The sequence below is a fragment of the Salmo trutta genome, chromosome 12 (genome assembly GCF_901001165.1).
Source record: "Salmo trutta chromosome 12, fSalTru1.1, whole genome shotgun sequence".
Taxonomy (NCBI): domain Eukaryota; kingdom Metazoa; phylum Chordata; class Actinopteri; order Salmoniformes; family Salmonidae; genus Salmo; species Salmo trutta.
Genome location: NC_042968.1, coordinates 15,606,515 through 15,625,761, shown reverse-complemented (window position 1 = coordinate 15,625,761; position 19,247 = coordinate 15,606,515). Strand labels below are relative to the sequence as shown.

The 19,247-nt window shown below is 47.4% G+C and overlaps 1 protein-coding gene across 2 annotated transcripts in view; it reads left to right on the top strand.

Annotated features, from left to right (window-relative positions):
• The window catches only part of LOC115203006 (immunoglobulin superfamily DCC subclass member 4), a 75,922-nt gene that overhangs the window by 30,264 nt on the left and 26,411 nt on the right, over positions 1-19,247 (top strand). For both annotated transcript variants that reach the window (XM_029767256.1, XM_029767255.1), the window contains exons 2-4: positions 894-1,214; positions 14,432-14,573; positions 17,332-17,465. In XM_029767256.1, coding sequence (XP_029623116.1) covers positions 894-1,214; positions 14,432-14,573; positions 17,332-17,465 — 597 coding nt within the window. The remainder of the gene's footprint in view (positions 1-893; positions 1,215-14,431; positions 14,574-17,331; positions 17,466-19,247) is intronic.

Below are 19,247 nucleotides of genomic sequence, written 5' to 3'. Positions count from 1 at the left end.
TTTGGCAAACTCCAAGTGGGCTGTCATGTGCCTTTTTTACTGATGAGTGGCTTCCTTCTGGTCACTCTACCATAAAGGCCTGATTGGTGGAGTGCTGCAGAGATGGTTGTCTTTCTGGAAGGTTCTCCCATCTCCACAGAGGATCTCTGGAGCTCTGTCAGAATGACTCCAATCATGTTGTAGAAACATCTCAAGGATGATCAATGGAAACAGGATGCACCGGAGTTCAATTTTGAGTCTCGTAGCAAAGGGTCTGAATAGTTATGTAAATTAAGTATTTCTGGTTTTATTTTTTATAAATTAACAAACATTTCTAAAAAACAGTTTTCGCTTTGTCATTATGGGGTATTGTGTGTAGATTCATTTTTTTTTATTTAATACATTTTATTAAGGCTGTAATGTAACAAAATGTGGAAAAAGCGAAGGGGTCTGAATACTTTTCGAATGCACTGTACAAATTCTCATCTGTTGCTTGCAATATGCTGTGTTTTTGGACTTTTCGCTCTGGGAATAGTCTCTGACTTCAAAATGTATGATTGTTGGTTGTTGTTTGCCCAACACTTTTCTGGACATATTACAACTCCGTAAACCTGACAGTACACAGGTTGATCAACAGGATGTGAAGTTCACCTATGCCGCTGTAAACGGGGATATGCATACAGCCAAAGATGAACACTGGAATGTACAAACTACACGGAAGAACCTTAAAGCATTCTAAAGATAAGCAGTTGCGTGTTTTGTAGTAATTTGACATTTCCTTGTTTCGCCCCTTCATTCCTTATCTCCCTCCTCCATCTCTCCCGCGGACCTGTCTCACCATGCACACTAATCTCAGACCACTCATGTCAGGATTTGGAGTCTAACTCTCTCTCCCCCCTTCTCTTCCCCTCCAGAGAAGCCTGTGACGGTGGAGCTGAGCTGTGGGGCGGGGCCTGTCCTCGTGGTGCTGGAGCCGGGACAGCCTCTGCTGCTGGACTGTCACCTGGGGGCCATGCCCCTGGACACGCCCCTCAACGTCACCTGGCTGCAGGATGGTCTCCCCGTACTGGAGGGGGAAGGGGACTCCCTCAGGACCCTGGCCAATGGCTCACTGCTGGTGCTGCCCACCTCTGTGGATGGCCGGACGCCTCAAGGGGTGGAGGGGGGCTACAACTGTGTGAGTGCCGGCCCTTTTGGAGCTCTGACCAGCCGCACCATCACCGTTCACCTGGCCAGTGAGTATTACTGTTTCTCAGACAGGGCGGGGCTGTGCCCGCTCAACTCCACCAGGGTCAGACTCAAATGGAATGGCATGATGGTCTGGTGTCCCCACATAGGAGCACAGCCACATTCCTCAGGGGGATTTCCGTGCTTGGTTCTCCTCTGTCTCAGACAAGAGTTTGATTGTGTGGCTGGTCAGCCACACTGGTGGTGTCCTGGGAACAGGTATCAAATCAAATGACATTTTATTGTTCACATATGGTTAGCAGATGTTAATGCGAGTGTAGCAAAATGCTTGTGCTTCTAGTTTCGACAGTGCAGTAATATCTAACAAATTCACAACAACTACCTTATAGGCACAAATGTAAAGGGATGAATAAGAATATGTACATACAAATATATAGATGAGTGTTGGCCGTGCGGCATAGGCAAGATGCAGTAGATGGTACAGAATACAGTATATAGAGTGAGGGAAAAAAGTATTTGATCCCTGCTGATTTTGTACGTTTGCCCACTGACAAAGAAATTATCAGTCTATAATTTTAATGGTAGGTTTATTTGAACAGTGAGAGACAGAATAACAACAAAAAAATCCAGAAAAACGCATGTCAAAAATGTTATAAAATGATTAGCATTTTAATGAGGGAAATAATTATTTGACCCCTCTGCATAACATGACTTAGTACTTGTTGGCAATCACAGGGGTCAGACGTTTCTTGTAGTTGGCCACCAGGTTTACACGCATCTCAGGAGGGATTTTGTCCCACTCCTCTTTGCAGATCTTCTCCAAGTCATTAACCTGTTGGGGATAGGAGGCAGTATTTGCACGGACGGATAAAAAACATACCCGATTTAATCGGATTACTACTCCTGCCCAGTAACTAGAATATGCATATAATTGTTTGATTTGGATAGAAAACACCCTAAAGTTTCTAAAACTGTTTGAATGGTGTCTGTGAGTATAACAGAACTCATTTGGCAGGCCAAAACCTAAGAAGATTCCAAACAGGAAGCGCTCTCTCTGACTTTTTCTTGGCCTTCTTGATCATCTCTAACCAAAACAGGGGATCTCTGGCATAACGTGACATTTTCTAACGCTCCCATAGGCTCTCAGAAGGCGCCAGAACGATGAATGGTGGCTTTGCAGGCCATGGCTGAAAAACATTAGCGCATTTGGTAAGTGGTCGATCTGAGGACAATGAGACTGGAGGCGCGTGCACGAGCCGACACCATGTTTACTTTCTCTCTCTTTGAACGAAAACGACTCCCGGTCGGAATATTATCGCTTTTTTATGAGAAAAATAGCATAAAAATTGATTTTAAACAGCGTTTGACATGCTTCGAAGTACGGTAATGGAATATTTTGAAATTCTTTGTCACGAAACGCGTCGGGCGCGTCACCCTTCTTTACCCTTCGGATAGTGTCTTGAACACACAAACAAAACGCCGCTATTTGGATATAACTATGGATTATTTGGAACAAAACCAACATTTGTTATTGAAGTAGAAGTCCTGGGAGTGCATTCTGACGAAGAACAGCAAAGGTAATCAAACTTTTCTAATAGTAAATCGGAGTTTGGTGAGTACCACACTTGGTGGGTGTCAAAATAGCTACCCTGTGATGGCCAGGCTATCTACTCAGAATATTGCAAAATGTGCTTTCACCGAAAAGCTATTTTAAAATCAGACATAGCGAGTGCATAAAGGAGTTCTGTATCTATAATTCTTAAAATAATTGTTCTGTTTTTTGTGAACGTTTATCGTGAGTAATTTAGTAAATTCACCGGAAGTGTTCGGTGGGAATGCTAGTCACATGCTAGTCACATGCTAATGTAAAAAGCTGGTTTTTGACATAAATATGAACTTGATTGAACAAAACATGCATGTATTGTATAACATAATGTCCTAGGATTGTCATCTGATGACGATCATCAAAGGTTAGTGCTGCATTTAGCTGTGGTTTGGGTTTATGTGACATTATATGCAAGCTTGAAAAATGGGTGTCTGATTATTTCTGGCTGGGTACTCTGCTGACATAATCTAATGTTTTGCTTTCGTTGTAAAGCCTTTTTGAAATCGGACAGTGTGGTTAGATTAACGAGAGTCTTGTCTTTAAAATGGTGTAAAATAGTCATATGTTTGAGAAATTGAAGTAATAGCATTTCTAAGGTATTTGAATATCGCGCCACGGGATTACACTGGCTGTTGAGTAGGTGGGACGCAAGCGTTAAGGTTTCGAGGCTGACGTTTGGCAACTCGAACCTTCAGCTCCCTCCACAGATTTTCTATGAGATTAAGGTCTGGAGACTGGCTAGGCCACTCCAGGACCTTAATGTGCTTCTTCTTGAGCCACTCCTTTGTTGCCTTGGCTGTGTGTTTTGCGTCATTGTCATGCTGGAATACCCATCCACGACCCATTTTCAATGCCCTGGCTGAGGGAAGGAGGTTCTCACCCAGGATTTGACGGTACATGGCCCCGTCCATCGTCCCTTTGATGCGGTGAAGTTGTCCTGTCCCCTTAGAAGAAAAACACCCCCAAAGCATAATGTTTCAATCTCCATGTTTGACAGTGGGGATGGTGTTCTTGGGATCATAGGCAGCATTCCTCATCCTCCAAACACGGCGAGTTGAGTTGATGCCAAAGAGCTCCATTTTGGTCTCATCTGACCACAACACTTTCACCCAGTTGTCCTCTGAATCATTCAGATGTTCATTGGCAAACTTCAGACGGGCATGTATATGTGCTTTCTTGAGCAGGGGGAACTTGCGGGCGCTGCAGGATTTCAGTCCTTCACGGCGTAGTGTGTGACCAATTGTTTTCTTGGTGACTGGTTCCAGCTGCCTTGAGATCATTGACAAGATTCTCCCGTGTAGTTCTGGGCTGATTCCTCACCGTTCTCATGATCATTGCAACTCCACGAGGTGAGATCTTGCATGGAGCCCCAGGCCGAGGGAGATTGACAGTTATTTTGTGTTTCTTCCATTTGCGAATAATCGCACCAAATGTTGTCACCTTCTCACCAAGCTGCTTGGCGATGGTCTTGTAGCCCATTCCAGCCTTGTGTAGGTCTACAATCTTGTCCCTGACATCCTTGGAGAGCTCTTTGGTCTTGGCCATAGTGGAGAGTTTGGAATCTGATTGATTGATTGCTTCTGTGGACAGGTGTCTTTTATACAGGTAACAAACTGAGATTAGGAGCACTCCCTTTAAGAGTGTGCTCCTAATCTCAGCTCGTTACCTGTATAAAAGACACCTGGGAGCCAGAAATCTTTCTGATTGAGAGGGGGTCAAATACTTATTTCCCTCATTAAAATGCAAATCAATTTATAACATTTTTGACATGCGTTTTTCTGGATTTTTTTGTTGTTATTCTGCCTCTCACTGTTCAAATAAACCTACCATTAAGATTCTAGACTGATCATTTCTTTGTCAGTGGGCAAACGTACAAAATCAGCAGGGGATCAAATACTTTTTTCCCTCACTGTACATATGAGATGAGTAATGTAGGATATGTAGACGTTATATAATGTGGCGTTATTTAAAGTGACTAGTGATACTTTTTATTAAATCCATTTATTAAAGTGGCCTGAGATTTGAGTCTATATGTTGGCAGCAACCACTCTGTTAATGATGGCTGTTTAACAGTCTGATGGCCTTGAGCTGGAAGCTGTTTTTCAGTCTCTCGGTCCCAACTTTGATGCACCTGTACTGACATTTTTTTACATTTTAGTCATTTAGCAGACGCTCTTATCCAGAGCGACTTACATTTCATACAATTGTACTGGCCCCCCGTGGGAATCGAACCCACAACCCTGGCGTTGCAAACACCATGCGTTGCAAACACCATGCTCTACCAACTGAGCTACAGGGAAGGCCTGACCTCGCCTTCTGGATGATAGCGGGGTGAACAGACAGTGGCTCGGGTGGTTGTTGTCCTTGATCTTTTTGGCCTTCCTGTGACATCAGGTGCTGTAGGTGTCCTGGAGGGCATGTAGTTTGCCCCCGGTGATGCGTTGTGCAGACCTCACTACCCTCTGGAGAGCCTTGCGGTTGAGGGCGGTGCAGTTGCCGTACCAGGCGGTGATACAGCTCGACAGGATGCTCTCGATTGTGCATCTGTAAAAGTTTGTGTGTTTTAGGTGACAAGCCAAATTTCTTCAGCCTCCTGAGGTTGAAGAGGCGCTGTTGCACCTTCTTCACCACACTGTCTGTGTGGGTGGACCATTTCAGTTTGTGATGTGTATGCCGAGGAACTTAACTTTCTCCATTACTGTCCCGTCGATATGGATGGGGGGATGCTCCCTCTGCTGTTTCCTGAAGTCCACGATCATCTCCTTTGTTTTGTTGACGTTGAGTGAGAGGTTATTTTCCTGACACCACACTCCGAGGGCCCTCATCTCCTCCCTGTAGGCTCTCGTCGTTGTTGCTAATCAAGCCTACCACTGTAGTGTTGTCTGCAAACTTGATGATTGAGTTGGAAGCATGCAGGGCCACGCAGTCATGGGTGAACAGGGAGTACAGGAGAGGGCTGAGAACGCACCCTTGTGGGGCCCCTGTGTTGATGATCAGAGGGGTGGAGATGTTTCCTGCCCTCACCACCTGGGGGCGGCCCGTCATAGTCCAGGACGGGATTGAGACCCAGGTTCTCGAGCTTAATGACAAGTTTGGAGGGTGCTATAGTGTTAAATGCTGAGCTGTAGTCAATGAACAGCATTCTTACATAGGTATTCCTCATGTCCAGATGGGATAGGGCAGTGTGCAGTGTGATGGCGATTGTGTCGTCTGTGGCCCTATTGGGGCGGTAAGCAAATTGGAGTGGGTCTAGGGTGTCAGGTATGGTGGAGGTGATATGATGCTTGACTAGTCTCTCAAAGCACTTGACATGATGACAGAAGTGAGTGCTACGGGGCGGTAGTCATTTAGTTCAGTTACCTTAGTTTTCTTGGGAACAGGAACATTTTTGGCCATCTTGAAGCATGTGGGCACAGCAGACTTTGATAGGGATTGATTGAATATGTCCGTAAACTAGAGGTCGACCGATTAGTCGGAATGGCCGATTAATTAGGGCCGATTTCAAATTTTCATAACAATCGGTAATCGGTATTTTTGGACACCGATTTGCCTATATTATATATATATATATATATATTATTATTATTATTATTATTTTTTACACCTTTATTTAACTAGGCAAGTCAGTTAAGAACACATTCTTATTTTCAATGACGGCCTAGGAACAGTGGGTTAACTGCCTTGTTCAGGGGCAGAACGACAGATTTTTAACTTGTCAGCTCGGGGATTCAATCTTGCAACCTTACGGTTAACTAGTCCAACGCTCTAACCACCTGCTTTACATTGCACTCCACGAGGAGCCTGCCTGTTACGCGAATGCAGTAAGAAGCCAAGGTAAGTTGCTAGCTAGCATTAAACTTATCTTATAAAAAACAATCAATCAATCATAATCCCTAGTTAACTACACATGGTTGATGATATTACTAGTTTATCTAGCCTGTCCTGCGTTGCATATAATCGATGCGGTGCGCATTCGCGAAAAAGGACTGTCATTGCTCCAACGTGTACCTAACCATAAACATCAATGTCTTAAAATCAATACACAAGTATATATTTTTAAACCTCCATATTTAGCTAAAATAAATCCAGGTTAGCAGGCAATATTAACCAGGTAAAATTGTGTCACTTCTCTTGCGCTCATTGCACGCAGAGTCAGGGTATACGCAACAGTTTGGGCCACCTGGCTCGTTGCGAACTAATTTGCCAGAAATGTACGTAATTATGACATAACATTGAAGGTTGTGCAATGTAACAGGAATATTTAGACTTAGGGATGCCACCCGTTAGATAAAATACGGAACGGTTCCGTATTTCACTGAAAGAAAAAACGTTTTGTTTTCGAGATGATAGTTTCTGGATTCGACCATATTAAGGACCTAAGGCTCGTATTTCTGTGTGTTTATTATATTTTAATTAAGTCTATTTTTTGATAGAGCAGTCTGACTGAGCGGTGGTAGGCACCAGCAGGCTCGTAAGCATTCATTCAAACAGCACTTTCATGCGTTTTGCCAGCAGCTCTTCGCAATGCTTCAAGCATTGCGCTGTTTATGACTTCAAGCCTATCAACTCCCAAGATTAGGCTGGTGTAACCGATGTGAAATGGCTAGCTAGTTAGCGGGGTGCTCGCTAATAGCGTTTCAAACGTCACTCGTTCTGAGACTTGGAGTAGTTGTTCCCCTTGCTCTGCATGGGTAACGCTGCTTCGAGGGTGGCTGTTGTCGATGTGTTCCTGGTTCGAGCCCAGGTAGGAGCGAGGAGAGGGACGGAAGCTATACTGTTACACTGGCAATACTAAAGTGCCTATAAGAACATCCAATAGTCAAAGGTATATGAAATACAAATCGTATAGAGAGAAATAGTCCTAGAATTCCTATAATAACTACAACCTAAAACTTCTTACCTGGGAATATTGAAGACTCATGTTAAAAGGAACCACCAGCTTTCATATGTTCTCATGTTCTGAGCAAGGCACTTAAACGTTAGCTTTCTTACATGGCACATATTGCACTTTTACTTTCTTCTCCAACACTTTGTTTTTGCATTATTTAAACCAAATTGAACATGTTTCATTATTTATTTGAGGCTAAATTGATTTTATTGATGTATTATATTAAGTTAAAATAAGTGTTCATTCAGTATTGTTGTAATTGTCATTATTACAAATACATTTTTTTTAAATCGGCCGATTAATTGGTATCGGCATTTTTTTGGTCCTCCAATAATCGGTATCGGTGTTGAAAAATCATAATCGGTCGACCTCTACCGTAAGCACACCAGTAAACACCCCCACACACTACCTGCGCATGCTCGGAGGACGCGGCTGGGGTTGCCGTCTGGGCCGTCAGCCTTGCGAAGGTTAACACGTTTAAATGTTTTACTCACGTTTGCCACGGTGAAGGACAGCCCACAGGCTTTGGTAGCGGGCCGTGGCATTGTATTGTCCTCAAAGCGAGCAAATAAGTTGTTTCATTTGTCTGGGAGCAAGACATCGATGTCCGCGACGGGGCTGGTTTTCTTTTTGTAGTCCGTGATTGACTGTAGACCCTGTCACATACATCTCGTGTCTGAGCCATTGAATTGCAACTCTACTTTGTCTCTATACTGACACTGTGCTTGTTTGATTGCCTTGCGGAGGGAATAGCTACACTGTTTGTATTCGGTCATGTTTCCAGTCACCTTGCCATGATTAAAAGCTGTGGTTCGCATTTTCAGTTTTGCACGAATGCTGCCATCAATCCACGGTTTCTGTTTAGAGAAGGTTTTAATAGTCACAGTGGGGACAACATCACTGATGCACTTGCTAATAAACTTGCTCACCTAGTCAGCGTATACGTCAATGTTGTTGTTTGAAGCTACCCGGAACATTTCCCAGTCCACATGATCGAAGCAATCTTGAAGCGTGGAATCGGATTGGTCAGACCAGCGTTGGATAGACCTGAGCACGGGCGTTTCCTGTTTTAGTTTCTGTCTATAAGCTGGGAGCAACAAAATGGAGTCATGGTCAGATTTTCCAGAGGCAGGGCGGGGGAGGGATTTCTATGCATCGCGGAAGTTAGAGTAACAATGGTCCAGAATGCTACCAGCTCGTGTCGCGCATTCGATATGCTGATAGAATTTAGGAAGCCATGTTCTCAGATTAGTTTTGTTAAAATTCCCAGCTACAATAAATGCAGCCTCAGGATATATAGTTTCCAGTTTACATGGAGTCCAGTGAAGTTCTTTCAGGCCCGTCGAGGTGTCTGTGTAACGGTCATTGTACGTAGTGGACCAAGGCGCAGCGGGTCGAGTGCTCATAGGGACTTTTATTGAACACAAAATTAAACAAAACAAGAAAACGATCGAACGAACAGGATTGCAGGCTACACACACAGCTATGCAAACAACAACTTCCCACAAAGGGACAGGTGAAACAGGGCTACCTAAGTATGACTCTCAATCAGCAACAACGATGTACAGCTAGCTGTTCCTGATTGAGAGCCATACCAGGCCAACACAAAGAAATACACAACATAGAAAACCATAGAAATACAAAACAAGAACATTACCCAAAAACCCCGGAACACATAAATCAAACACCCCTCTTACATAAATACATATCCCATTAAACCCCGAACCACATAAAACAAATACCCCCTGCCACATCCTGACCAAACTACAATAACCAATAACCCCTTATACTGGTCAGGATGTGACAGTACCCCCCCCCCCCCCCTAAAGGTGCAGACCCCTGATGCACCTCACACAAAAATAAACACAAAATAAACCCCCCAAACTAAAAGGAGGGAAGGGAGGGTGGCTACCGTCACCGACGGTTCCCGTGCTACACCCCCCCCCCTCTCCCCAATCCTCCTACTGTGGAGGTGGCTCAGGCTCTGGCTTTAGTCCACCACCTAACCTGTCCACCCCCGCTGAATACCTCTTGCTGAGGCACGTCGCTGTAGACCTCAGGCTGAAGCACTTCGCTGTAGACCTCAGGCAGAAGGATGATTCTGGGAGCTCCAGACTGTAGGGCGACTCTGGGAGCTCTGGACTGTAGGGCGACTCTGGGAGCTCTGGACTGTAGGCCGTCTCACTCGGTTCCGGACTGTAGGCTGTCTCAATCGGTTCCGGACTGTAGGCCGTCTCGCTCGGTTCCGGACTGTAGGCCGTCTCACTCGGTTCCGGACTGTAGGCCGTCTCACTCGGTTCCGGACTGTAGGCCATCTCCAGACGGGGCACTGTCGCCGGACGCTCTGGACGGGGTACTGTCGTCGGAAGCTCTGGACGGGGTACTGTCGTCGGAAGCTCTGGACGGAGACTGCGCACTGAAAGCCTGATGCGTGGGGCTGGTAGTGGAGGTACCAGACTGGAGACACGCACCCCAAGGCTAGTGCGAGGAGCAGGAACAGGACGAGTTGGACTGGGCTGACGGACTGGAGGCCTGGTGCGTGGGGCTGGTACTGGAGATGCCAGACTGAATACACACACCCCAAGGCTAGTGCGGGGAGCAGGAACAGGACGAGTTGGACTGGGCTGACGCACTGGAGGCCTGTTGCGTTGGGCTGGTACTGGAGATGCCAGACTGGATACACGCACCCCAAGGCTAGTGTGGGGAGCAGGAACAGGATGAGTTGGACTGGGCTGACGCACTGGAGGCCTGGTGCGTGGTGCTGGCTTTGGATGTGCCAGACAGGAAACACGCACCTCAGGGCTAGTGCGAGGAGCGGGAACAGGATACACTGGGCCGTGAAGGCGCACTGGCAGTCTTGAGCGCAGTACTGGCACCACCCTTACTGGCTGGATGCCCACTTCCCCCTGGCAAATGCGGGGCGCTGGCACCGCGCACACCGGCCTATGAATGCTCGGCCTGGACGCCGTGCGCATCACCCCATAGCACGGGGCCTGACCAGTAACAAGCTGCCTCCGATAAGCACGGGGAGTTGGCTCGGGGCTTAACCCTGGCCCAGCCAAACTACCAGTGTGCCCCCCCAAAAACAATTCTTGGGGCTGCCTCTCATGCATCCTACGTTGGGCCCGCTCTTCGCTCCACTTTCGCCGTTCCGCCCTCGCTGTCTCCACCTGTTTCCATGGCAGGGTCTTGTCCCCTGCCATTACCTCCTCCCATGTCCAAAATGTCCTGCACTCCCTTCTCTCCCAGGCCCAGGATCCTTCCTCTTCCTGGGCCCGCTGCTTGGTCCGTTGGTGGTGGGAAGTTCTGTAACGGTCGTCGTACGTAGTGGACCAAGGCGCAGCGGGTCGAGTGCTCATAGGGACTTTTATTGAACACAAAATTAAACAAAACAAGAAAACGATCGAACGAACAGGATTGCAGGCTACACACACAGCTATGCAAACAACAACTTCCCACAAAGGGACAGGTGAAACAGGGCTACCTAAGTATGACTCTCAATCAGCAACAACGATGTACAGCTAGCTGTTCCTGATTGAGAGCCATACCAGGCCAACACAAAGAAATACACAACATAGAAAACCATAGAAATACAAAACAAGAACATTACCCAAAAACCCCGGAACACATAAATCAAACACCCCTCTTACATAAATACATATCCCATTAAACCCCGAACCACATAAAACAAATACCCCCTGCCACATCCTGACCAAACTACAATAACCAATAACCCCTTATGCTGGTCAGGATGTGACAGTCTGCTTGGGGGGATATACACGGCTGTGACTATAATCAAAGAGAATTCTCTTGGTAGATAATGCAGTCGGCATTTGATTGTAAGGAGTTCTAGGTCAGGTGAACAAAAGGACTTGAGTTTCTGTATGTTGTTATGATTACACAATGAGTCATTAATCATAAGGCATACACCCCCGCCCTTCTTACCAGAGAGATGTTTGTTTCTGTCGGCACGATGCCTGAAGAAACTGGGTGGCTGTACCGACTCTGACAACATATCCCGAGTGAGCCATGTTTCCGTGAAACAGAGAATGTTACAATCTCTGATGTCCACCTTGTTATCGAGAGATTGGACATTGGCAAGTAATATGCTCGGAAGCGGTGGATGTTGTGCTCGCCTTCTAAGTCTGACCAGTAGGCCGCTCCGTCTGCCTCTCCTGCGGCGACCGCGTTGTTTTGGGTCGGTCCCTGGGATAAGATCCCATGTCCAGGGTGGAGGCCCGAACAAAGGATCCGCTTTGGGAAAGTCGTATTCCTGGTCGTAATGTTGGTAAGTTGATGTCGCTTTTATATCCAGTAGTTCTTCATGGCTGTATGTAATAACACTTGAGATGTTCTAGGCTAACAATATAAGTAATAATACATTTAAAAAACGAATTACTGCATAGTTTCCTAAGGACCTGAAGCGAGGCGACCATCTCTGTCGACGCCATTCTACCTGTCCACACCGGTGGTATCTTGAGAACAGGTAGGCTCCACACTGGTTGTGTCCTGGGAACAGGTAGGCTCCACACCGGTGGTGTCCTGGGAACAGGTAGGCTCCACAGGACAGAGAGGGGGGAAAGGGGGAGAGCAAGAGAGGGATGAAGTGTGGGACAGAGAGAGAGCGAGAGGGAGGGAGAAAGAGATAGATAGAAGGTAGCAAGAGATCCGGCTTAACCCCTCTCCTCCCTCTCCCCTCCCTCCTCACTCTCCCGTAGAGCTGCTTTCATTATCCTCTGTAAAAGTGGCAGTCTTTATTCAGTCATTAGCTTTGTGTAGAATGGGACTGTATCCTCTATGGAGGTTCCTCCTTTTGTCAGCTGTCACATGCCTATTTATGAGGATGCCTTGTTTGGGGGGGAAACAAGGGGACAATGAGGGAGGGAGGTGAGGACCGAGTGGGATGGAGGGAAGAAGGTGACTGAGGACTTTAAGATGGATGGATAGAGGGAGGGAGGTAGCTGAGGAGTTAGGATTGGTGAAAAGAGAAGGAAGTAGGATGGTAGGGGAGGATACGTTGGGGAGGAAGGGAAGGTGGGAGATTTGGGTGGGAGGTGACTGAGGAGTTTGGGATGGTGAAGGCAGAGGCTGTTCTGGGAGAGAGACTAATAAGTGTGTCCTTCAGAAGGTGTCTGTGGAGGGAGCTGGTAAATGTAATGTGCTGTAGACTGCTACTGCTGTGAGATGGATGGGCTGCTGGAGACAGGCAGGGCCAGGGGCCTGCATGCAATGGGCCTCAACGAGCACATTGACATTGAGCAGAGAGAGCAGTGGCCCATGTCTGTCTGTCTTTCTGTCTCATGTCTTTACCACCACCAATTAGGAGGCAGAACAACATCACATGAGAGAAATGAGTGACAGTCCTTTGTCTTTAATACTGTAAACATGTTTTATGTGCATGGCTGTTCTGAATTCTCCCTTCATGTGACTTTGTCCAAAAAGCGAGTGAGTCAGTTAAAGAGAGGGGGGGAGGAGGTAAATCGCGGGAGAGGAGGAGAGGATTTGGTGGACATGCCGACAGACGGGAAGCCATGTGTTGTGGTCGGAGAGTACAAGGGGAGGGGAAGAAAGTTGCAATCTGATCACTGAGGGGCCAAAGAATGGGGCAGAGACAGAAAGAGGGTGAGAGAGAGGAGGGACAGAGAGGACACAGCAAAGAGAGAGAGAGAAAGAGAGGGGGGCACAGAGAGAACAGGAGAGAGAGAGAGAGAAAGAGAGGGGGCACAGAGAGAACAGGAGAGAGAGAAAGAGAGGGGGGACACAGAGAGAACAGGAGAGAGAAAGAGAGGGGGGACACAGAGAGAACAGGAACAGACAGAGAAGGGAGAGACTAAAGATAAACGTGCTATGGATTGAACTCATATAGAGCACAAGACATGCTAACAGATTTAGTTGATACAGTAATCTATTTCATCTGGTCCATTCACTCAGTAAGTTAATCATTCGCTCAGTTGGCCACACCAGTTACAAGTGCTAGTTTACTTTACAGTATTGGATGACCTGTTATCTATCTAGCTGCTCTGTGGAGCTCTGCTCTGTGTGCTCATTGAGAAACTTTGGTCCATTTGGGCTTTGTGTGTGCGTGGGTGGGTGTACAGCAACTCGTTTTTGCCATGACAGGTGCTGAGCTTATTTGTGCTGTTAGTTAGCTAATAATATGTGGCTTTCTGAAGAACTTTGCCATGTGAGAATCTGCTCAGAAGTAGTTGTGATAGATTTATGTTTGGTCGCTAGGTAGGATTAGATGTGTTATGAAGCATGGCTAATGCGTCACATTTTCAAATCAGTTCAAATTTTATTTGTAAGTGCATGTCTTGGGCTTTTACTGTCCAATGGAGAAATTGGGAACGACTTCAGGATGTAAGGATGTCACTTTTTCCTCAAGTGCTTTATGTATGGGTTTATGTCTAGTCTGTCACAGCGGTTTGGTGAGAATACAATTTGAAGGTAATCTTGGATTGGTATGTTCAGTTCTTTAGGACTGCAGGCTGGACAGAACAGCTTGCAACCCTGAAGCTGATTGATGAGGTAGTCCGAGCTCTTGTGTTCCCCCATAATGCCCCAACTCAGTCTGGCCTGAGGTCAGGGGCCCCCGCAGCCCTATAAGACTCAGCTCCAGGACTCACTGCTGCCCCCTGCTGTTAACTACGGTTATTATATGTGGGATACGGACTAGCTGACTGCATCTCTCTCCCTGTCTCTCTCTCTCTTTCTCCCTGTCTCTTGCTTTCTGTCTCTCTATCTCCCTCACCTTTCTCCCTCACTCCCAGCGCTGTCTCGTTTCCATCAGGACCCAGAGGCCCAGGTGGTGCCCGTGGGGGGTGCTTCCCGCTTTGAGTGCCAGATAGACGGAGTGCCCACGCCAAGGATAACCTGGGAGAAGGACCAGGAACCCATCCCCAGCCAGCTTAGGTGAGAGACACACACGCGCACACACACACACACACACACACACACACACACACACACACACACACACACACACACACACACGGTGATGCACTCCAGTAGAGCCTGGCAGTAAGTGATTGTCTGTTCTATTTGGTCCCAATGCTGTCCTCTGAGAGAGCTCCAACCGGCCAGCAGAGACTGGATCTGTTCTAAGGTCCATGCTGCCACTGATCATGTGAGGGCTGTGCGCCCTCCACCATTCTACTTCATTGCATAATGTCAGTCAGGGAATATCCTGAGAATTTGGTAGGAAGTTAAATGAAATGAGTACATGTTGGTCTTTTTCAGTAGTGCAGAGTTCAGAGATAAGGGATGGACACAGATCTGTTGGTTTCCTCTCTGTCTGTCAGCCAGAGGCTGAAGGTCAGGGCCACAAAGTTCAGCCTGGTCACTTTCTCTCTTCTGTTTGTTCTACTCCCAAATACCCTCCTGCATCTCCCTTTCACATGGCTACAGGCTGAGGCCAGCCTAGTGCCTGGGAACTGATGTGCTTTGAATCAAATTGGGTGGAAAGATGCCCATAATCTACGGCACATGACTCCGTTCCTTCCCTCCTCCTCCCTGGCCTTTCCTCCCTCCTCCTCTCTGGCCTTTCCTCCCTGGCCTTTCCTCCCTCATCCTCTCTGGCCTTTCCTCCCTCCTCCTCCCTGGCCTTTCCTCCCTCCTCCTCCCTGGCCTTTCCTCCCTGGCCTTTCCTCCCTCCTCCTCTCTGGCCTTTCCTCCCTCCTCCTCCCTGGCCTTTCCTCCCTCCTCCTCCCTGGCCTTTCCTCCCTCCTCCTCCCTGGCCTTTCCTCCCTCCTCCTCCCTGGCCTTTCCTCCCTGGCCTTTCCTCCCTCCTCCTCTCTGGCCTTTCCTCCCTCCTCCTCCCTGGCCTTTCCTCCCTCCTCCTCCCTGGCCTTTCCTCCCTGGCCTTTCCTCCCTCCTCCTCTCTGGCCTTTCCTCCCTCCTCCTCTCTGGCCTTTCCTCCCTCCTCCTCTCTGGCCTTTCCTCCCTCCTCCTCCCTGGCCTTTCCTCCCTCCTCCTCCCTGGCCTTTCCTCCCTCATCCTCTCTGGCCTTTCCTCCCTCCTCCTCCCTGGCCTTTCCTCCCTCCTCCTCCCTGGCCTTTCCTCCCTCCTCCTCCCTGGCCTTTCCTCCCTCCTCCTCCCTGGCCTTTCCTCCCTTCTCCTCCCTTTGTCTCCCTCATTTGAGAGATTTGGCCCTTTTTTAAATTTAAGTTTAAATTTTTTCCCACCTGCTCTGTCCTTATTAATCATAGAAAGACAGGCAGCTGTTTGTTAGTGATTTAGATGCATATCGCACACACACACTGGTACAGTGAATTACTGTTCATGGCTTGCCTCGGCGTGATCATGCGCTGAGTTGACGGCCTGTATATGTTTGCCCTTCAAAGGCCACGGCCCACATATGGCTGTTAACATGACTACTTATTTAGATGCATGTCTAATGTTGAATGGCCAGGAAAGTGCAGCTTTTCTTCATTAGCATGGTTAAACTGACTAACGTTATTATAACGTCCGAGGACCCTCGCTGCTGACCACTCTTGACCACACAGAGTGGACAAAGGCATCAGAGGGGGGGCAGGACCAGTGTGCTAACAACACGCTGTGCATTGACATCCAGGGCTGAACAGTGAAGAATTATGTAGCGTTACTGATAGAAAGCCCCCAATTAAAGCCTCCCTGTCTGCCTGAAAACTCAAATGCACGCACGCACGCACGCACGTACGCACACACTCTCACTAGTCACCAGAAACAGTCACACTCTCATGCTCATTTACCCAAGCACTTAACGCTATTGACGTTTCTGCCTCAGCTCTGCTGTTGGCTATACATTTGTGCCTGCCTGACATTATTAGAGGCATCTGGCTCAAAAATGGTCTATCCTTGTGTGACCCATAGCCCAATGCTGAACCAAGCTGCACAGTGCTGTGATGATGTGCTGACACAAAGTGGTACAAATGGGCAGCAGTAGAGATGAGAGCCAGACCAGAGACCAGTGTTGTGTACAGTCTCTCTGTCTGTCTGTCAGGGCATTACTAGTCCATCCTCAGAGAGTTAAAAGGCTGTGGAATAGGAGTTGAATAGTGGGAAGCCCAGGCCTCAGGCTTGGAGGAACCATCCAGACGGGAGTGGGTGGGTGTTGTGTGTGTGTGGAACCTGACCTGTCTTCCATGGCAGCAGAGGGGAAGAAGGGAGGGAGGGAGGAGGAAGAGGAGCTGGTGGGTGAAAGAGAGATAAATATTGACAAAAGTCGGTACAACCAGCTGCCATGGCTGCTTCTAAATGCTGTTTTGCAATGCGCAATCTCTCTGACCTAGATTGAGAGCTCTTTGTTCTCTTGCATCTATCAGTAAAGATTTCTAAATATTTCTATCTAGTCTCTTCTTTTTCTCCCGTTTCTGTCTTCTCTTGTCATAAGGTAGGCAGTAAGATGTATGTATTTAGTGTCATTTCTTTCTTCTTCCTTTCTTTTGTCTACTTTTCTTTTAGGTTCCACATTTTTGGACGGCGTTATTCTAAATAGCTGTTAGATAGAAGGGGCCTAATGGCCGCCACTGGAGACCTACTCCTGTATGGTGGTAATGAGCGTGTGCACAGTTGGAGAGTTATTATATCTCGCTAAGCACTAGTTCTCGCTCGCTCTTTTCTCCCCCCCCCCACACTCTCTTTCTCTCTTCCTTTCCATCCATCCTCTCTCTCTCCATCCCTCTGTCTCCAGGTTCATCTCTCTCCCTAACGGTGTGCTCCAGATCTTGGGGGCGGTTAAGGAGGATGGGGGTGCGTACCGCTGTGTGGCCTCCAACTCTGCCCGGAAACGCTTCAGCCAGGATGCCATCCTCACTGTCACTACAGGTATGTTATTCTCACTCACTCACTTACTCACTCACTTACTCACTCACTCACTCACTCACTCACTCACTCGACGTCTGTAGGCAAGTGATCCCTTTGGATGTGCTTGACCCCTCTGTCTGGGTGTGCTCTTTACATGGACTATTTAGTGGATGGCTTCCTGCTTATATGTATTTCCTGGAACTCTGCTGGAATGAGGGAGGTAAAGAGACAGAGGTGGCTCCAGACCTATGGTGTCATGTCTGATATCAGCAGGCTGTAAGCAGTATCTCCACACACACGCCTCTTCCTGTCTGACAAAAGGTGCATTACTAATGGAGATAAATCCTGGCCTTTAATTGGTTCCGTCAAACTTCAGTGTCTGTGGAAGGTCTACGTCTAGATCTGCTTCTATGTGAGCGTTGCACACACACACACACACACACACACACACACACACACACACACACACACACACACACACACACACACACACACACACACACACACACACACAGAGAGAGAGAGAGAGACACAGAGAGAGAGAGACAAAGACAGACAGTCTGAGCATCAGAAACATGTCTGCGTTTTAATAACTATTGGCCCTATTGAGCTTGTTGCCTGGACACAAGACTGAACTGTGTGGAAATGCCTGCACCCTGTGGAACAGCTAAAGAAACAGAGATTAATCACCTCTCTGCACCCTGCAGCATGTCCACACACACACACACACGCACAGAGAGACACACACTCACACAGACACACAGACACACACAGAGAGACACACACGCACACTCACAAATAGACACTCACAAATAGACGCGTAGAGACACACACACACATACATACACAGGCAGACACACCCGAATGGCAGACTGATGGTGAGGACATTAACGTCACTCATTCAACTGTGCATTATGTTGATGACTGGATACTACTCGACCCACGTATACCTTCTCTCTCCCCCGCACACGCACGGATGTGTACACAAACACCACACAGTCACATACAACACATTTTTTCACACACACACACACAGAAAGGCACACGCACACACACCACTCTCACAGACAGCCTGAGCAGGTGACGAAATTACAGCATTCCTTCCTTTTTTCCCACTTCCCAATAGCCAACAGACTGTGTGAAGGAATGCTAACTTACAGTAGCAGGTATTTGGTGTGACACAAAGCCCTGCTGCCTTAGAAACCTGGAGGTCATGGAAGAAAGCACTCCCAGACCTTTTATGAGACGTTACGTAAAACGCAAATCTAATTCCATCACATCTCTAGCCTTCACTGTGGAGAGGTTTATGATTTAGCCTGAACACAGACGCATTCTTCCTGACAGAATGATGCTGAGCACGTCACCTCCACTTATTCAATTGTACATTGTCTATACCTTTATATACTGAACAAAAATATCAACGCAACAATTCCAACGATTTTACTGAGTTACAGTTCATATAAGGAAATCAGTCAATTGAAAGAAATTCATTAGGCTCTAATCTATGGATTTTAAAATGACTGGGCAGGAGTGCTGCCACCCACTGGGAAGCCAGGCCCAGCCAATCAGAATGAGTTTGTCCCCACGAAATGGCTTTATTACAGACAGAAATACTCCTCAGCACGCCCCCCCCCCCCCCCATCCCTCATCAGATGATCATGCAGATGAAAAAGCCGGATATGGAGGTCCTGGGCTGGCATGGTTACACATGGTCTGTGGTTGTGAGGCCGCTTGGACGTACTGGCAAATTCTCTAAAACGATGTTGGAGGTGGCTTATGGTAGAGAAACAAACATTAAATTAT